We start from the raw sequence: 12,677 nt of genomic DNA, 5'->3' as shown, positions 1-12,677 counted from the left end.
CAGCTGGAGTTTATTAGTCAGCTTCAACGTCTGGTTCCAAGCAGTGTGCTCGGTCTAGTTCAGGGGGTGACGAGATAGTCTGTTGGCCAAGTAATTTAACAAAGAGGTCCGCAAAAAACGTAGTCAGTCGCGGACCTTCAATAGACTCCGGGAGTCCGTTTATCCTAATGTTGTTTCTGCTGCTGCAGCTTTCAAAGTCCACCGTCTTCACCTTTAGCCTAGCGTTGCTCTCGGCTAGCAGCACACCTGTCCTCCTGTGCCTGAATCCGTTGGTCCTGTTGTTCAGCGCTAGCCTCGAGCTAGTCAATCCATTGGCCGTGCTCCGTCACCACAGCCTGTGTACAGTTCAGTTTCGCTTCCTAAAGCCGGAACAGAGTTTTGAAATCGGAGGATATGCTAGCTCTGTGGTCCTCCAATAAGCTAGCAATGCTAGCTACACAGTTGTTGTCGCAAGTGGTTGAGGTTGAGGTCTCTCCCTCGATGGCCTTTTTAGTGTTTTTCCTCGATTTTGACATCATGCTAGTTTATATTAATTTAGTGGCATACTGTACACTGTCTTACTGTAGGCTAGTGGGGTTGATGAAAGAGTAGAGCAAAGATGCGGGACAAGATTGCCCTGCCATTCACATGCTAACCTATCCAGAAGTCCAGTTATTTTATAGTGGGCTAATGTCTTTTTAAAGTTACAAAAACACCGTCTGTACGCCTCAGGCACAAGATCATACACACAAAGGACCGTGCTCTTTGCCTTATCATAAACTGACTGACTGTACTCAACTGAACAGGCCTCCTGAGTCTTAACAGTTAATTTGCACTGTAACAAAATAGCATAACACATCCCTTGGCTACTGCAAAGCAACTGCAATATGCTCAAATGTGCTGAAATATGAGTCTATCGAGGAAGTCAAAGTAACTCACTGTCCACCACCGATTGTAGCCATGAAGTCTACCCAATTGCAGTCAGAACATCAAACCAGATAAGATTCCACTACAGACACATATTCGAGGCTGTAATCCAGTCAATCTCTGCTATCCGACATTCTCCACCAGTACTGGACTTGAAGTACTAGGGGGGCTATGGAACTGCCAGTCTGCAGTCAAGAAGGCAGACACCATTTCAACCTGTCCCTCCCTGCAGACTCTCCACTTCCTGGCCCTTCCCAAGAACTGGATCAACCCAGAAAACACTGCCACTCCAGCTGCCCTCTCATCTGCCTACTCATTTTCACACTCCATTTACCCATTTACTCTGATTCCATCCAGAAAGCACCTTCCCCAACTGTCACCTCCGATGGCCTTCCCTGCTTCAGCCCTCCCTCCTCAGAAGATGTTCTCACACTAGTGACGTCTAACCGTGCCAGCACCCGTTCCTTGGACCCGATTACCTCCCCCCTTCTCCAAGACATCACTCCTGCCATTCCTCACCACTCTGATCAACTCCTCACACACTTCAGGCATTATTCCAGCTCCTTTCAAGACAGGCACAGTAAAGGCACTCCGAAAGAAACCCCCACTAGATTCAGCTTACATCCGAAACTACAGACCTGTATCTCTCCTTTCATTCCTCTCGAAAACACTGGAACGTGCAGTCTATATCCACATGTCGTCCTATGTTTCAGAAAATGACCTCCTTGACTCTAATCAGTCAGGCTTCAGGACTGGTCACTCCACTGAGACGGCCCTCCTCACAGTGACTGAGTCACTCGGTGCTGCCAAGGCCTCATCCAACTCCTGATTCTCCTCGACTTATCCTCTGCATTTGACACAGTCAACCACCAAATCCTCCTCTCCACTCCAAACTCGGCTGAACTTGGCATTGCTGAGTCTGCTCTAACCTGGTTCACATCATCGCACCTTTCAGGTCACATGGAACAACTCCTTGTCCAAACACTGCTTCCTGGAAACTGGTGTCCCTCAAGGCTCAGTATTAGGTCCGCTTCTGTTTTCACTATATACTAGATTACAAGGCTCTGCAATCACATCGCATGGATTCTCCTACCACTGTTATGCTGACGACACCCAACTGTTCCTTTCTTTAACCCATCCTCCTCCAACACCCATGTTGCGACGCGCATCTCGGAATGTTTGGCAGACATCTCCGCTTGGAGTGCTGCACATCACCTCAAACTCAACGTTAGAAAAACTGAACTCCTCTTCATCCCAGGGAAATACTGCCCTCACATGGATCTGTCAGTCACTGTCGAGGATGTCACGGTATTGCCTCCGTCAATGACGAGGAGCCTCAGCACTACAACATCATTAATGTGGCCCAATCTTTGCCCTCTGCAACCTCTTCAGGATCCGGTCTTTCCTCACAAAAGATGCAACGCAACTCCTGCTCCAAGTTCCTGTCATCTCCCACTTGAACTACTGCTACTCCCTCTTGGCTGGAATCCCAACATCTGCAACTAAACCGCTGCAGCACATCCAGAACACTGCATCGCGCCTCGTTTACAATCTTCCAAATTCTTCCATGTGACCCACCTCCTCCGTGACCTCAACTGGCTTCCTGTTGTGGCCTTCAAGAATATTCAGAAGAATTGTAGTAGTAGTAATAATAATAATAGTGATAATAATCCCTTTGCTGTTCTTTCACTGGAAATGCAGAAAGACAGGCACGTCAGCACAACGTGGCTACATGGCACGCAGGCTAATGACGTTGATTGAGCAACATGGGCTATAAACATTCACATTTCCTCTGCATAAACACAAAATGTACGCTTTTAATAATATTCTTCAAACTCACACTGCCAATATTTTAGCATGCTGCAGATGGTAACTCTACTGCTTTCCTCATTAGAGAAGTACTCAGTGAAGCACTGTTTAAACACATTTAACTTGCAAAACTCTGATTTAACTTTTGTATTTGCACTACTGACAGTCTGTTACTCTTGCACAATTATTGTACATTTGTGTCGCTGAGTTTCTGCATCTTTCCATCACTTATGCTCACCTGGAAATACAGAAAGACAGGCACATCAGCACAACGTGGCTACATGGCATGCAAAATGATGACGTTGACTGAGCAACATACACGCCCACCTGAGTCACACACAAAGGACCCCTGCTGCCCAAAGTGCCTGAGTGAGCATTACTTATTATAACCACCAATTCACCTACTAAAATAGTATTGTGTCTATTGCAAATTACCATATGTCAGTGTATGAATTCGGTTGTTGAGGAACAGGAAGTTGTGGGAGGGATGTAGGCGGATGATTGACAGGCAACGATGGTCAGTGTATAGACAGCAATATGGAGAGTTGAGAGATTTGTGACATTTAGCTGTTTGGAGTGTATAGTTAGTGTGTTATGTAGTGTTTGGTGTAGTGTGTTAAGTGTGTAGTGGAGTCGTTTTTTTTTGTTTAATGAGTCAAAACAATGAGGGGACTGCTGAATATGGAGCAGGCAGTGCAGCTCTTCATTCAGCTGGAAGGAGCTCAGGAAGACCTGAGCATTGCCTGCATTTTATGGAAGCGAATTTGTACCATAATTCAAATTAAAATGCATTTACAGAAATGCTTTTTCATTTTAAGAATGTAGCTGCATTTTTTGACTCATAAATAAAATGAGTAATAAATCATCCAAATTGCATTTTCATTTTCTTCTTCAAGACTGCTCATTTTGTAACTTAATTCAAATGATAAAGAAAAGGACATTTAAGATTTAATATTCAAAAGATGGCCCAGCAAATAGGTACCAAAATTCAATTTGAAATGTCAAATTTGAAAATTAAAATGCATTAGCAGAAATGCTTTTTCATTTCAAAGTCAGAGCTGCATTTTTTGACTCATAAATCAAATTAGTAATAAATCATCCAAATTGCATTTTCATTTTCTTCTTCAAGACTGCTTATTATGTAACTTAATTCAAATAATAAGGAAAAGGACATTTTAGATATAATTTTCAAAAGATGGCCCAGCAAATAGGTACCAAAATTCAATTTGAAATGTCAAATTTGAAAATTAAAATGCATTAGCAGAAATGCTTTCTCATTTCAAAGTCAGAGCTGCATTTTTGACTCATAAATAAAATTAGTAATAAATCATCCAGATTGCATTTTCATTTTCTTCTTCAAAACTGCTCATTTTGTTACACAAAGACAAAGAAAACTGCTTTTTCGTTTTGAAGCCCTCCCCCCGCATAAAAAGGTCCAAAATTCAATTTGAATTCGCAATCCCAAGCGGCGCAGGAGAGTGACGTCAGCGGCCTCTCTTCTTCAGTGTTGCCAACATGGCGACTGTCTCGCTAGACTTAGCGACTTTTCAGACCCTCTAAGCGACATTATTTCGAAAAAGCGACTAGCGACAAATTTAGCGACTTATTCAGATCATCGGGGGAAAGGCGAGAAATAGATTATATTGTAATTCACATGCTGCTCAGAGTTATCGCAGTCCACGGCTCCTCTGCAGCAGCGCCGGGGTCTCTCCTGTCCCCTCCCGTGCGGCTGCGCAGGCGACAGGCCGGTGTGTGGGGGCTGGCTGGGGCAGGCAGGAGCGTGGATCTGATGTCGGATAGCTGCCGTTTACTCTGTTTTGATCTGTTAATGTTAAGTGTCTTTAGCAAAGGTGAGACCCAGAAGCGGACAGGAGGCTTTAGCTGGATGCATGGAGTGTTTATTGTAACACGGACAAAGTCAGAGTAGGAGGGGGTGTGCACGGGGAAGCCACGCTCCGGGGCGCCGGAGAGCTGGCAGTCCTGTCGGCACTCGGAGGAGCGCCGGGCGGGTGGAGCTGGAGCGGATTGAGTGGATTGAGCAGTGCTGCTCAGTTTGTCTTTGAAAAAAAAAAAAAAAAAAAGCAGTGGAGAAGACAATAGGCTACCTATGTATTTTTGATTCAATAAAAACTACATGAAATTGATTGTGTATCCATCTCTTATAGCCATAGACGGATTATCATGACCACGGGCCTACACACGCAAAATGTGCGCACGCAGAGGCTGTTACATAATTACATTGAATGTAATAATGTCCGCAAACGTAATAAACCTCAAACACCTACTAATACTGACCGTGCGTGCAAAATCCAGCTGCTGACCCTCCGCTCCGCTGTCACACAACGGATCCCCCGTCCGCGCTCCCTCTCTCTCTTATAATTGTTTGCCCGAAAAATAATTTCCATGAAGAAAACATCGCCAGACATTCAAATTTAAATTCCCATTTACAATACAAATCTCAAGAAATCTGGATGTATTGCTCATTTGTAAACACAACACTTATCAGTCTATAGGAATCACCAAGAACCACGAAAAGAATACCTAGCACAGTACCATTATACTTGCTGTGTGTGTGTTTATGTGAAAAAATAATAATAATAACTGTGAACATTATCACAATTAAGTTATCAATGTGCGATGTGAAGAAAATGCAAACATTACAGACTTCTAACCATTTTCTAAAAGTGTCTGTATTTTAATTGAGAATAGTTTTTTATATAAATTACACAAAAGGAAAAGAAAATGTGATTTGTTTTACCTATTTCTGCCATAAGCGGTCATATTGACCGCACATCATTTCGCGGGATTTCATACATTTTCTCTCTTGTGTCTAACTTTGTTAGCGGTCTCCAGCTGTGCGACTGTAACACAACTTTATATGAAGAAGGACTAACACTAATAGCCTAATTGATTCTTATTTCTTCCACTTACAGAACTGTTTATGACTCGAAACAATGTTATTATATATGACGTTTCTGACCAAATATCGCGGCTTCAAATGCATCAAATTCCCACATCCAGTTACGCAGGCAGCTGTCCAGGGTGCTGAACCAGGTGACAGACAAAGGCTGCACTCTGCGTTCTGATGTTTGCTGGGCAGATCTGTCCCCCTTGGTTTTTCATCCACTCTGTTGTGGGAGATCTCCCACAGAGCAAAAGAAATACACATTTTTTCTCTCTCGGCTGAACTCTGGCTTGAGCCCACTTCACCCAGGCGCGAGCCTGCAGACCCCGCTCCTGCTGACAACAGACCGGGGGAGAAAACAGACATTCCTTTGCTCAGAACCCGTATCAGGCTGTGTCTGAATATGCACGAAGATCGGTATAACGCATTGGAGCAATTTTCATACAATTTCGGATATTTAGCATGATAAAGTAATTTTAATTCAACATAGCCATTTGTCCAGCTGAAGCATAATGAGCATTATGTCATTAATATGAAGTAGGCTTGTTTTGCGGTTAATCAGCCACATGATCCGTTTTAACCCACAAAATAAAAAAGGATAAATGTGCAGCCCCCGTTTCCTTTCTGATTGAGTCCGTTCAGAGTGGGGGGTTTTCGGAATGGATGGGTTTCCCCAATAGACTTTTCGGAATAGCGGGGTCTTTGAAAAAAAGGGAAACCCCGCCATTACGATGAATTGAAGTCTATGTTCGGAACAGCGGGGTTTCGGAAAGGCGGGGCTCCAGGCTATAAAGCGGCCGGTGATTTTGTGACCCGCTGCAGGTGAGTGGGTGTGGGAGAGAGAGAGACATTAGCTTATAGCACTTTGTAGAAGAAGCTTTATAAAGTTCACTCCATTGACTTGTATTAGTTCACGGGGCTGAGCTGCCACATCCAATATGGGGTCGACGTCGACGTACGGTCCAGCTGATACCTTCAGTTTATTACCGGGAATACTGACTGTAAAGTACCGTGTGTGTTTCATGGGTCTGACTGTGAGTCTGCAGTCTGACCCACCGTCACTGCCAGCAGCTCTTCAGTGCGGCTTCATTACGATCACCGTAAATGTTAAAGAATTTCGCACTGGAAAAAAAAATGTGCGGCTGATTTAACCAAGCAAACGCGAACCATGGCTGGCTTGACCGCAGTACAGAACTGGACATGTTGGTGATTTCCCCGCTGTTTCTGAAAACATGTACCACAGTCTATGCTACCAACACAGCCTTCACACTCTCCTCTTGTCCCTTCTCTTGCTCCAGTGTCGAATAAGCACACCGCCGCCCCCTAACGTATGCGTAGCACAGTCGGTCAGACTGGGGGCTGAAGAAGAAGAGAGGCCGCTGACGTCACTCTCCTGCGCCGCTTGGGATTGCGAATTCAAATTGAATTTTGGACCTTTTTATGCGGGGGGAGGGCTTCAAAACGAAAAAGCAGTTTTCTTTGTCTTTGTGTAACAAAATGAGCAGTTTTGAAGAAGAAAATGAAAATGCAATCTGGATGATTTATTACTAATTTTATTTATGAGTCAAAAATGCAGCTCTGACTTTAAATGAGAAAGCATTTCTGCTAATGCATTTTAATTTTCAAATTTGACATTTCAAATTGAATTTTGGTACCTATTTGCTGGGCCATCTTTTGAAAATTATATCTAAAATGTCCTTTTCCTTATCATTTGAATTAAGTTACATAATAAGCAGTCTTGAGGAAGAAAATGAAAATGCAATTTGGATGATTTATTACCAATTTGATTTATGAGTCAAAAAATGCAGCTCTGACTTTGAAATGAAAAAGCATTTCTGCTAATGCATTTTAATTTTCAAATTTGACATTTCAAATTGAATTTTGGTACCTATTTGCTGGGCCATCTTTTGAATATTAAATCTTAAATGTCCTTTTCTTTATCATTTGAATTAAGTTACAAAATGAGCAGTCTTGAAGAAGAAAATGAAAATGCAATTTGGATGATTTATTACTCATTTTATTTATGAGTCAAAAAATGCAGCTACATTCTTAAAATGAAAAAGCATTTCTGTAAATGCATTTTAATTTGAATTATGGTACAAATTCGCTTCCATATTATGCAGGCAATGCTCAGGTCTTCCTGAGCTCCTTCCAGCTGAATGAAGAGCTGCACTGCCTGCTCCATATTCAGCAGTCCCCTCATTGTTTTGACTCATTAAACAAAAAAAAACGACTCCACTACACACTTAACACACTACACCAAACACTACATAACACACTAACTATACACTCCAAACAGCTAAATGTCACAAATCTCTCAACTCTCCATATTGCTGTCTATACACTGACCGTCGTTGCCTGTCAATCATCCGCCTACATCCCTCCCACAACTTCCTGTTCCTCAACAACCGAACTTGCTGCTTAGACACTTTCGTGACAAAAGCCCATTTTTACCGTTTCTTCCTGCACCAGACACAAAGCAAACGTGACGGCAATGTTAGCGAAAAAGCGTGGCGGACATTATTTACCCTAAGTCCGGTTTTGGACGTGCCGGTGGGTCCGGTCCGTCGACTTGGGAGGTGGGCCGTGTAGCTAGCGGCTAGCCACTAGCTACACGGCCCACCTCCCAACCTCGCAGCTAGCGGCTAGCGCTAGCTACACGCGAACATCCACAGATTCCGATTCCACTTTGTTGTCCGCGCATTTCCGGATCTCCTCAGACCCGAACAGACTAGGTCCAGACTCGTTTAGTCTCATTAATCCACAACAGTCAGTTTAGATGCACAGAACAGAACGGGACCGAACCGCCGGCAAAATCCAGGTCCAGCTCGCGCCGCTGCAGGTATAAATCCGCTTGTTTCTTAAGGTGGGCTCTGCAGTGATTGGCTCTCTGCACATGGCTAAGGTGTGTAGTGATTGGCTCTGGTGCGCACATGACTGTGGTGGCTCCGGTGGACAATGCTCCTGGAATTTGTGAAGCTTTTATGAAATAATTTATTAACGGTATCATTGCAGTCCAAACAAATGCGAAGTCGCACACCCTTGAACCACGCAGCAGCCATGTTGAAACTCTCAGGTCAGTCTGATCCTGATCCGCAGAGATATTTGAGGAATACGCACACACACACACACACACACACACACACACACACAGACAGAGATTCCTTGCTTTTATAGAGATATAATAAAAAACAGTTTTCAAAGCAATAAACAACCGCAACATCCTTATCAACCTTGGTAACATTACCCTGAAATATGTCAATGAGGCAAGTAAGGTTAGATGTTCACACTCGATTTTTCTACATATGTTAGATATGAATATTGTAAATTAAAGCAATTACTAATTGCCAAAAACTGCAGTTCTGTCTGTCTGTTTAAAGTATTCAGATTCACCACCAAGAACTTGTTGGAACTACTCTGTAGCCTACGTAATGTAACTTTCAAGCATTTTGAATTGAAGTTGATGCAACTCTCATTACTATCCGACGCTTGTTTTACCTTACTCTCTGGTTCTGTGTAACTTTGTATGACTTGTGAAATGCATTACATTTTTATTTTTGAAAAATGATTGATTTGTATTTATTAGAAAAAAAAAGATTCTCTCTTTCTTTCCCTCAGGGCTGAAACTGTGATGGGAAATATCATAAAGAAGAGAGGATGGAGGTAGAGTTTTCAGATTGTGTTTCTTCTTGTTTTTGCAGAATTAATTGAAAGTAATATGATATTATTAGAAGGTTCTTATTTGTTTTTTCCTTGTTTCCTAAAATTGTGTTCCTAGCTCAATGCCCTACGGGAGCACTGCACATATGGTGACATTTACTCCCCCATTTGTCTTTTTATATGTACTCTATTGGACAGTATAATCTAAGTTGTTAAAAAAATAGTTTCATTGCTGATAAAATAGCAGTAATAAAAGCTATGATTCGCAGGCTTTGACACATTGTGCTTCCTGTAGAAAAGAAACACAGGACAGAACAGAAAGAAACATTTTGTTATGTTAATATGAGTTAGAGTAATTTTAGTAATTTTAAACAGGAACACTTTAACAGTTAACCTTGAACTGACAGGACAGTGTTGAGTCTGTGCCACAGCTGTCAAGTGAAATACTCGCATAGCATTGTTAGCAGTCCTGTTTGTTGTTGTTGTTGTTGTTGTTGAGACAATAAAGTCGTTACACTCCGGCCTCTCACTGCACTCTAACAGATTTCCATTTCCATGTCATTGGATGTATGTGTCTTATGACATTTGTAAAGAAAACATAAACAGACTGCATGTTATTTGTCTGTCCACAGAAATAATCAATCCATTTTCAAGAATTTTTGGAAACCACCACAGTCTAATTTCTATTTTATTTATGTTCTCAAATGCAGACGTTCCAGTTTAGTCATCACCACCAAAATCTTCTGGGGTGGAAAGTATGCATACGTTACATTTTTCTCTCTCTATTTGTGTCAGTCTGTTACTGCAAAGCATGCGCAACATCTACCATCAATGATCTGTAATACAAGCTTTTACAGACAGTCCTCTGGTTCATACTAGGCATGGAAAGAACCCCTAACGTGCTTCTGATGTCAATCAGTGATCAGCCAACTGTCCATTCCAAAGTGTATTTGTCTTTGATAAATCAAGTCAATCTAATCAATCTTTAGCCAAGGTTTGATTTGCCATGAATACTTTATTGTGCAGTGAATATTTTAAATGTTCAGTGAATAAGCAATTAAGAAATTAACGTGTTGAGGAAAACTATACAGCATGTAACCACACAGTTAATACAGTTTGTTCACAAGCCAGTGCCAGTGCAGCATCACACTGGTGGGAATATTCAGTCTACCACATTTTAAACAGTTTAAAAAACTGTCCTGAGGGGCTAAATTGTTTGTGACAGTCCAGTTGCAAGTCAAATCGGACTCTCATCACCATCTCAGTGTCCATTAAAATGAGCCTATGAATGAAAACTAAATGAAACTATTTAAATAAATAAATGTTGCAAATCATCCTTAGGATGTCTTGTATGTTCTGGACAAATCTCATTTTACTAGTGAGGCATACAACCAATCACAAAAATTGACAAATTGGGTCTGAGGGCCAAACTTTATAAATTCAAAGTATTTGGAGGATGGCTATAGGATTTGAAAGGTCCCATGAGATGTCCCCAGAAATTCCATGACATGAAGTAGGAATAGTTATAAATTCTGGGTGAGTTGGCATGGAATGACCTGCATGCATTTCGTCACTTTGGTTTTGATTTAAAAAAAAATAAATAAATAAAAAGTTTTTTGACAGATGTTTTGTGTTGGAGGGAAACGCAGAGTAGTTTAAAAGGAATGCTTTACGTTTTCGCCCTATTTCCCAACTCTGCGATTGGTTAACAATTGCTCTCAAAATTGCAACATCTTATCCACTCTGCCAAGTCATCTTCTGTCTGTAGGGCCATCAGTGGCAAGTGCTAGATTTCCCTTGTGGTCCTAGAACATCCAGAATCAATCTTAATATTTTGTCAATATGAAACGATTGCTCGTCAACAGGTAACCACATCCACATTAAACCATCTACCTTCCCAGGTACTGACAGAAAATATCATATTTAAAAAAGAGAAACTTAGTCACATTGTAGTATTTACATTGAAATTCAATTCACATTGAAAAAGCAAAGAGCAACATCAAATGGAATTCTACACACTGGAGTTCTGAAATGAAACATGTTTGTTTTTCAGAGCAGAAATGGAAAGAGGATTATCTAGAAAACATATAATCGAAGGTAAGGTTTGAGAAGGTGCACAACAAAGTTGTTTAAAGGTGTCACCATCGCATGCTTGTATGCATTTATTTAACATTTATAGTACAATAAATATCTAACTATCTTTATGAAACAGGTCTAAGGGCTTCACTAGAGAGACTTCAGCTGGAGTACATAGATGTTGTTTTCGCCAATCGACCAGATCCAAACACACCGATAGAAGGTGGGTGTGCTTATCCTGCAACAGATCACAGTGACAGTGTTTATGTGAGGACATTATTTGAGCTTTGACCTGCAAACTGTGCAGGTTAAAATGGAAGGTATATATTTATAAATAAGACATGATCACCTGTTTCAATTTACAAATACACCATGAAATATGATACGATATATTACATCATATAATTTAGATATTATAGCAGCCAGTCAAACAGGCTTCATCTCATTTCTCTCTGCCACAGCCATCCCAGATGAAAGACTGACAGCTCTGTCTTCATCAGTCCAGGTGCATGACGCACCACACCAGTGTGCAGTGCAGCAGGCTCTGAATTACCAGCAGCACTTGAGCACTTGAGCCAGAACTGCCTAGAAATATTATTTACGTGAAGCTGAGATAAATCATACAAATATTCAAATGCTATTTGTTTTCTGTTATTTACTCAATAGATTTGTGCCAAGTCTGTTCATCTAAAGGCCCCTACACACCGCCCAGACATCCAACTGCCTTATCCGACCACTCTCTGACCACTCTGTTGCCTCTCATCTGAACCGTTTGGCAGAAAAGTTGCATTGAACACACTGCTTTGACGTGCTGCCTGCTCCACTGTAGCGTGTACGTTCTGCGCCTGCGCAAGATGCAATAAGCCTCGTTAACAGCGGGCGGCGCTAGTCTCGTGCCAGTAATCGAAAACATGAAAACAGGAAATGACGGAACGAAGTGCATAGAAAAACAAAGCGCACACAGTATTGAGTCAGTATTCGTCCCACACGAGAAGATGTTTGTGGACTAAATACTTGGCATACGCGAAAGATGACTATGGTTAGGCTGACACTCGCATTGTGTGCTCTCGGGCTCGTTATGACACGAAGCGTCATCATTGTCACTTCCGCCCCTCCGAAACACCGCGCTGATTCGCTAGCACACTGCCAATCAGAGAATCAGATGGCTCAGACGTCCGACAGCCAACCTCCTCAGACTTCGCATGCTGAATCAGAGTCAACAACGTCCGTGCGGCTCCGAAAGCTTCCGACGCAGCTGAACACACCGAACAGATTTGTTCCGAGTCTCCCCAAACGCTTCAGACGTCCAACGGTTGGGCTG

At 42.0% G+C, this 12,677-nt stretch overlaps 1 protein-coding gene across 3 annotated transcripts in view; it reads left to right on the top strand.

Moving 5' to 3' along the window:
• The window catches only part of LOC115584869 (voltage-gated potassium channel subunit beta-2-like), a 68,547-nt gene that overhangs the window by 43,939 nt on the left and 11,931 nt on the right, over nt 1-12,677 (top strand). For all 3 annotated transcript variants that reach the window (XM_030422735.1, XM_030422736.1, XM_030422737.1), the window contains 4 exons: nt 9,239-9,283; nt 9,991-10,035; nt 11,334-11,377; nt 11,493-11,579. In XM_030422735.1, the coding sequence (XP_030278595.1) occupies nt 9,239-9,283; nt 9,991-10,035; nt 11,334-11,377; nt 11,493-11,579 (221 nt within the window). The remainder of the gene's footprint in view (nt 1-9,238; nt 9,284-9,990; nt 10,036-11,333; nt 11,378-11,492; nt 11,580-12,677) is intronic.

This window comes from Sparus aurata, chromosome 7, assembly GCF_900880675.1.
Source record: "Sparus aurata chromosome 7, fSpaAur1.1, whole genome shotgun sequence".
Taxonomy (NCBI): domain Eukaryota; kingdom Metazoa; phylum Chordata; class Actinopteri; order Spariformes; family Sparidae; genus Sparus; species Sparus aurata.
Note: the sequence above shows the minus strand (reverse complement) of the source record. Positions and strands in the feature narration are given on the sequence as shown.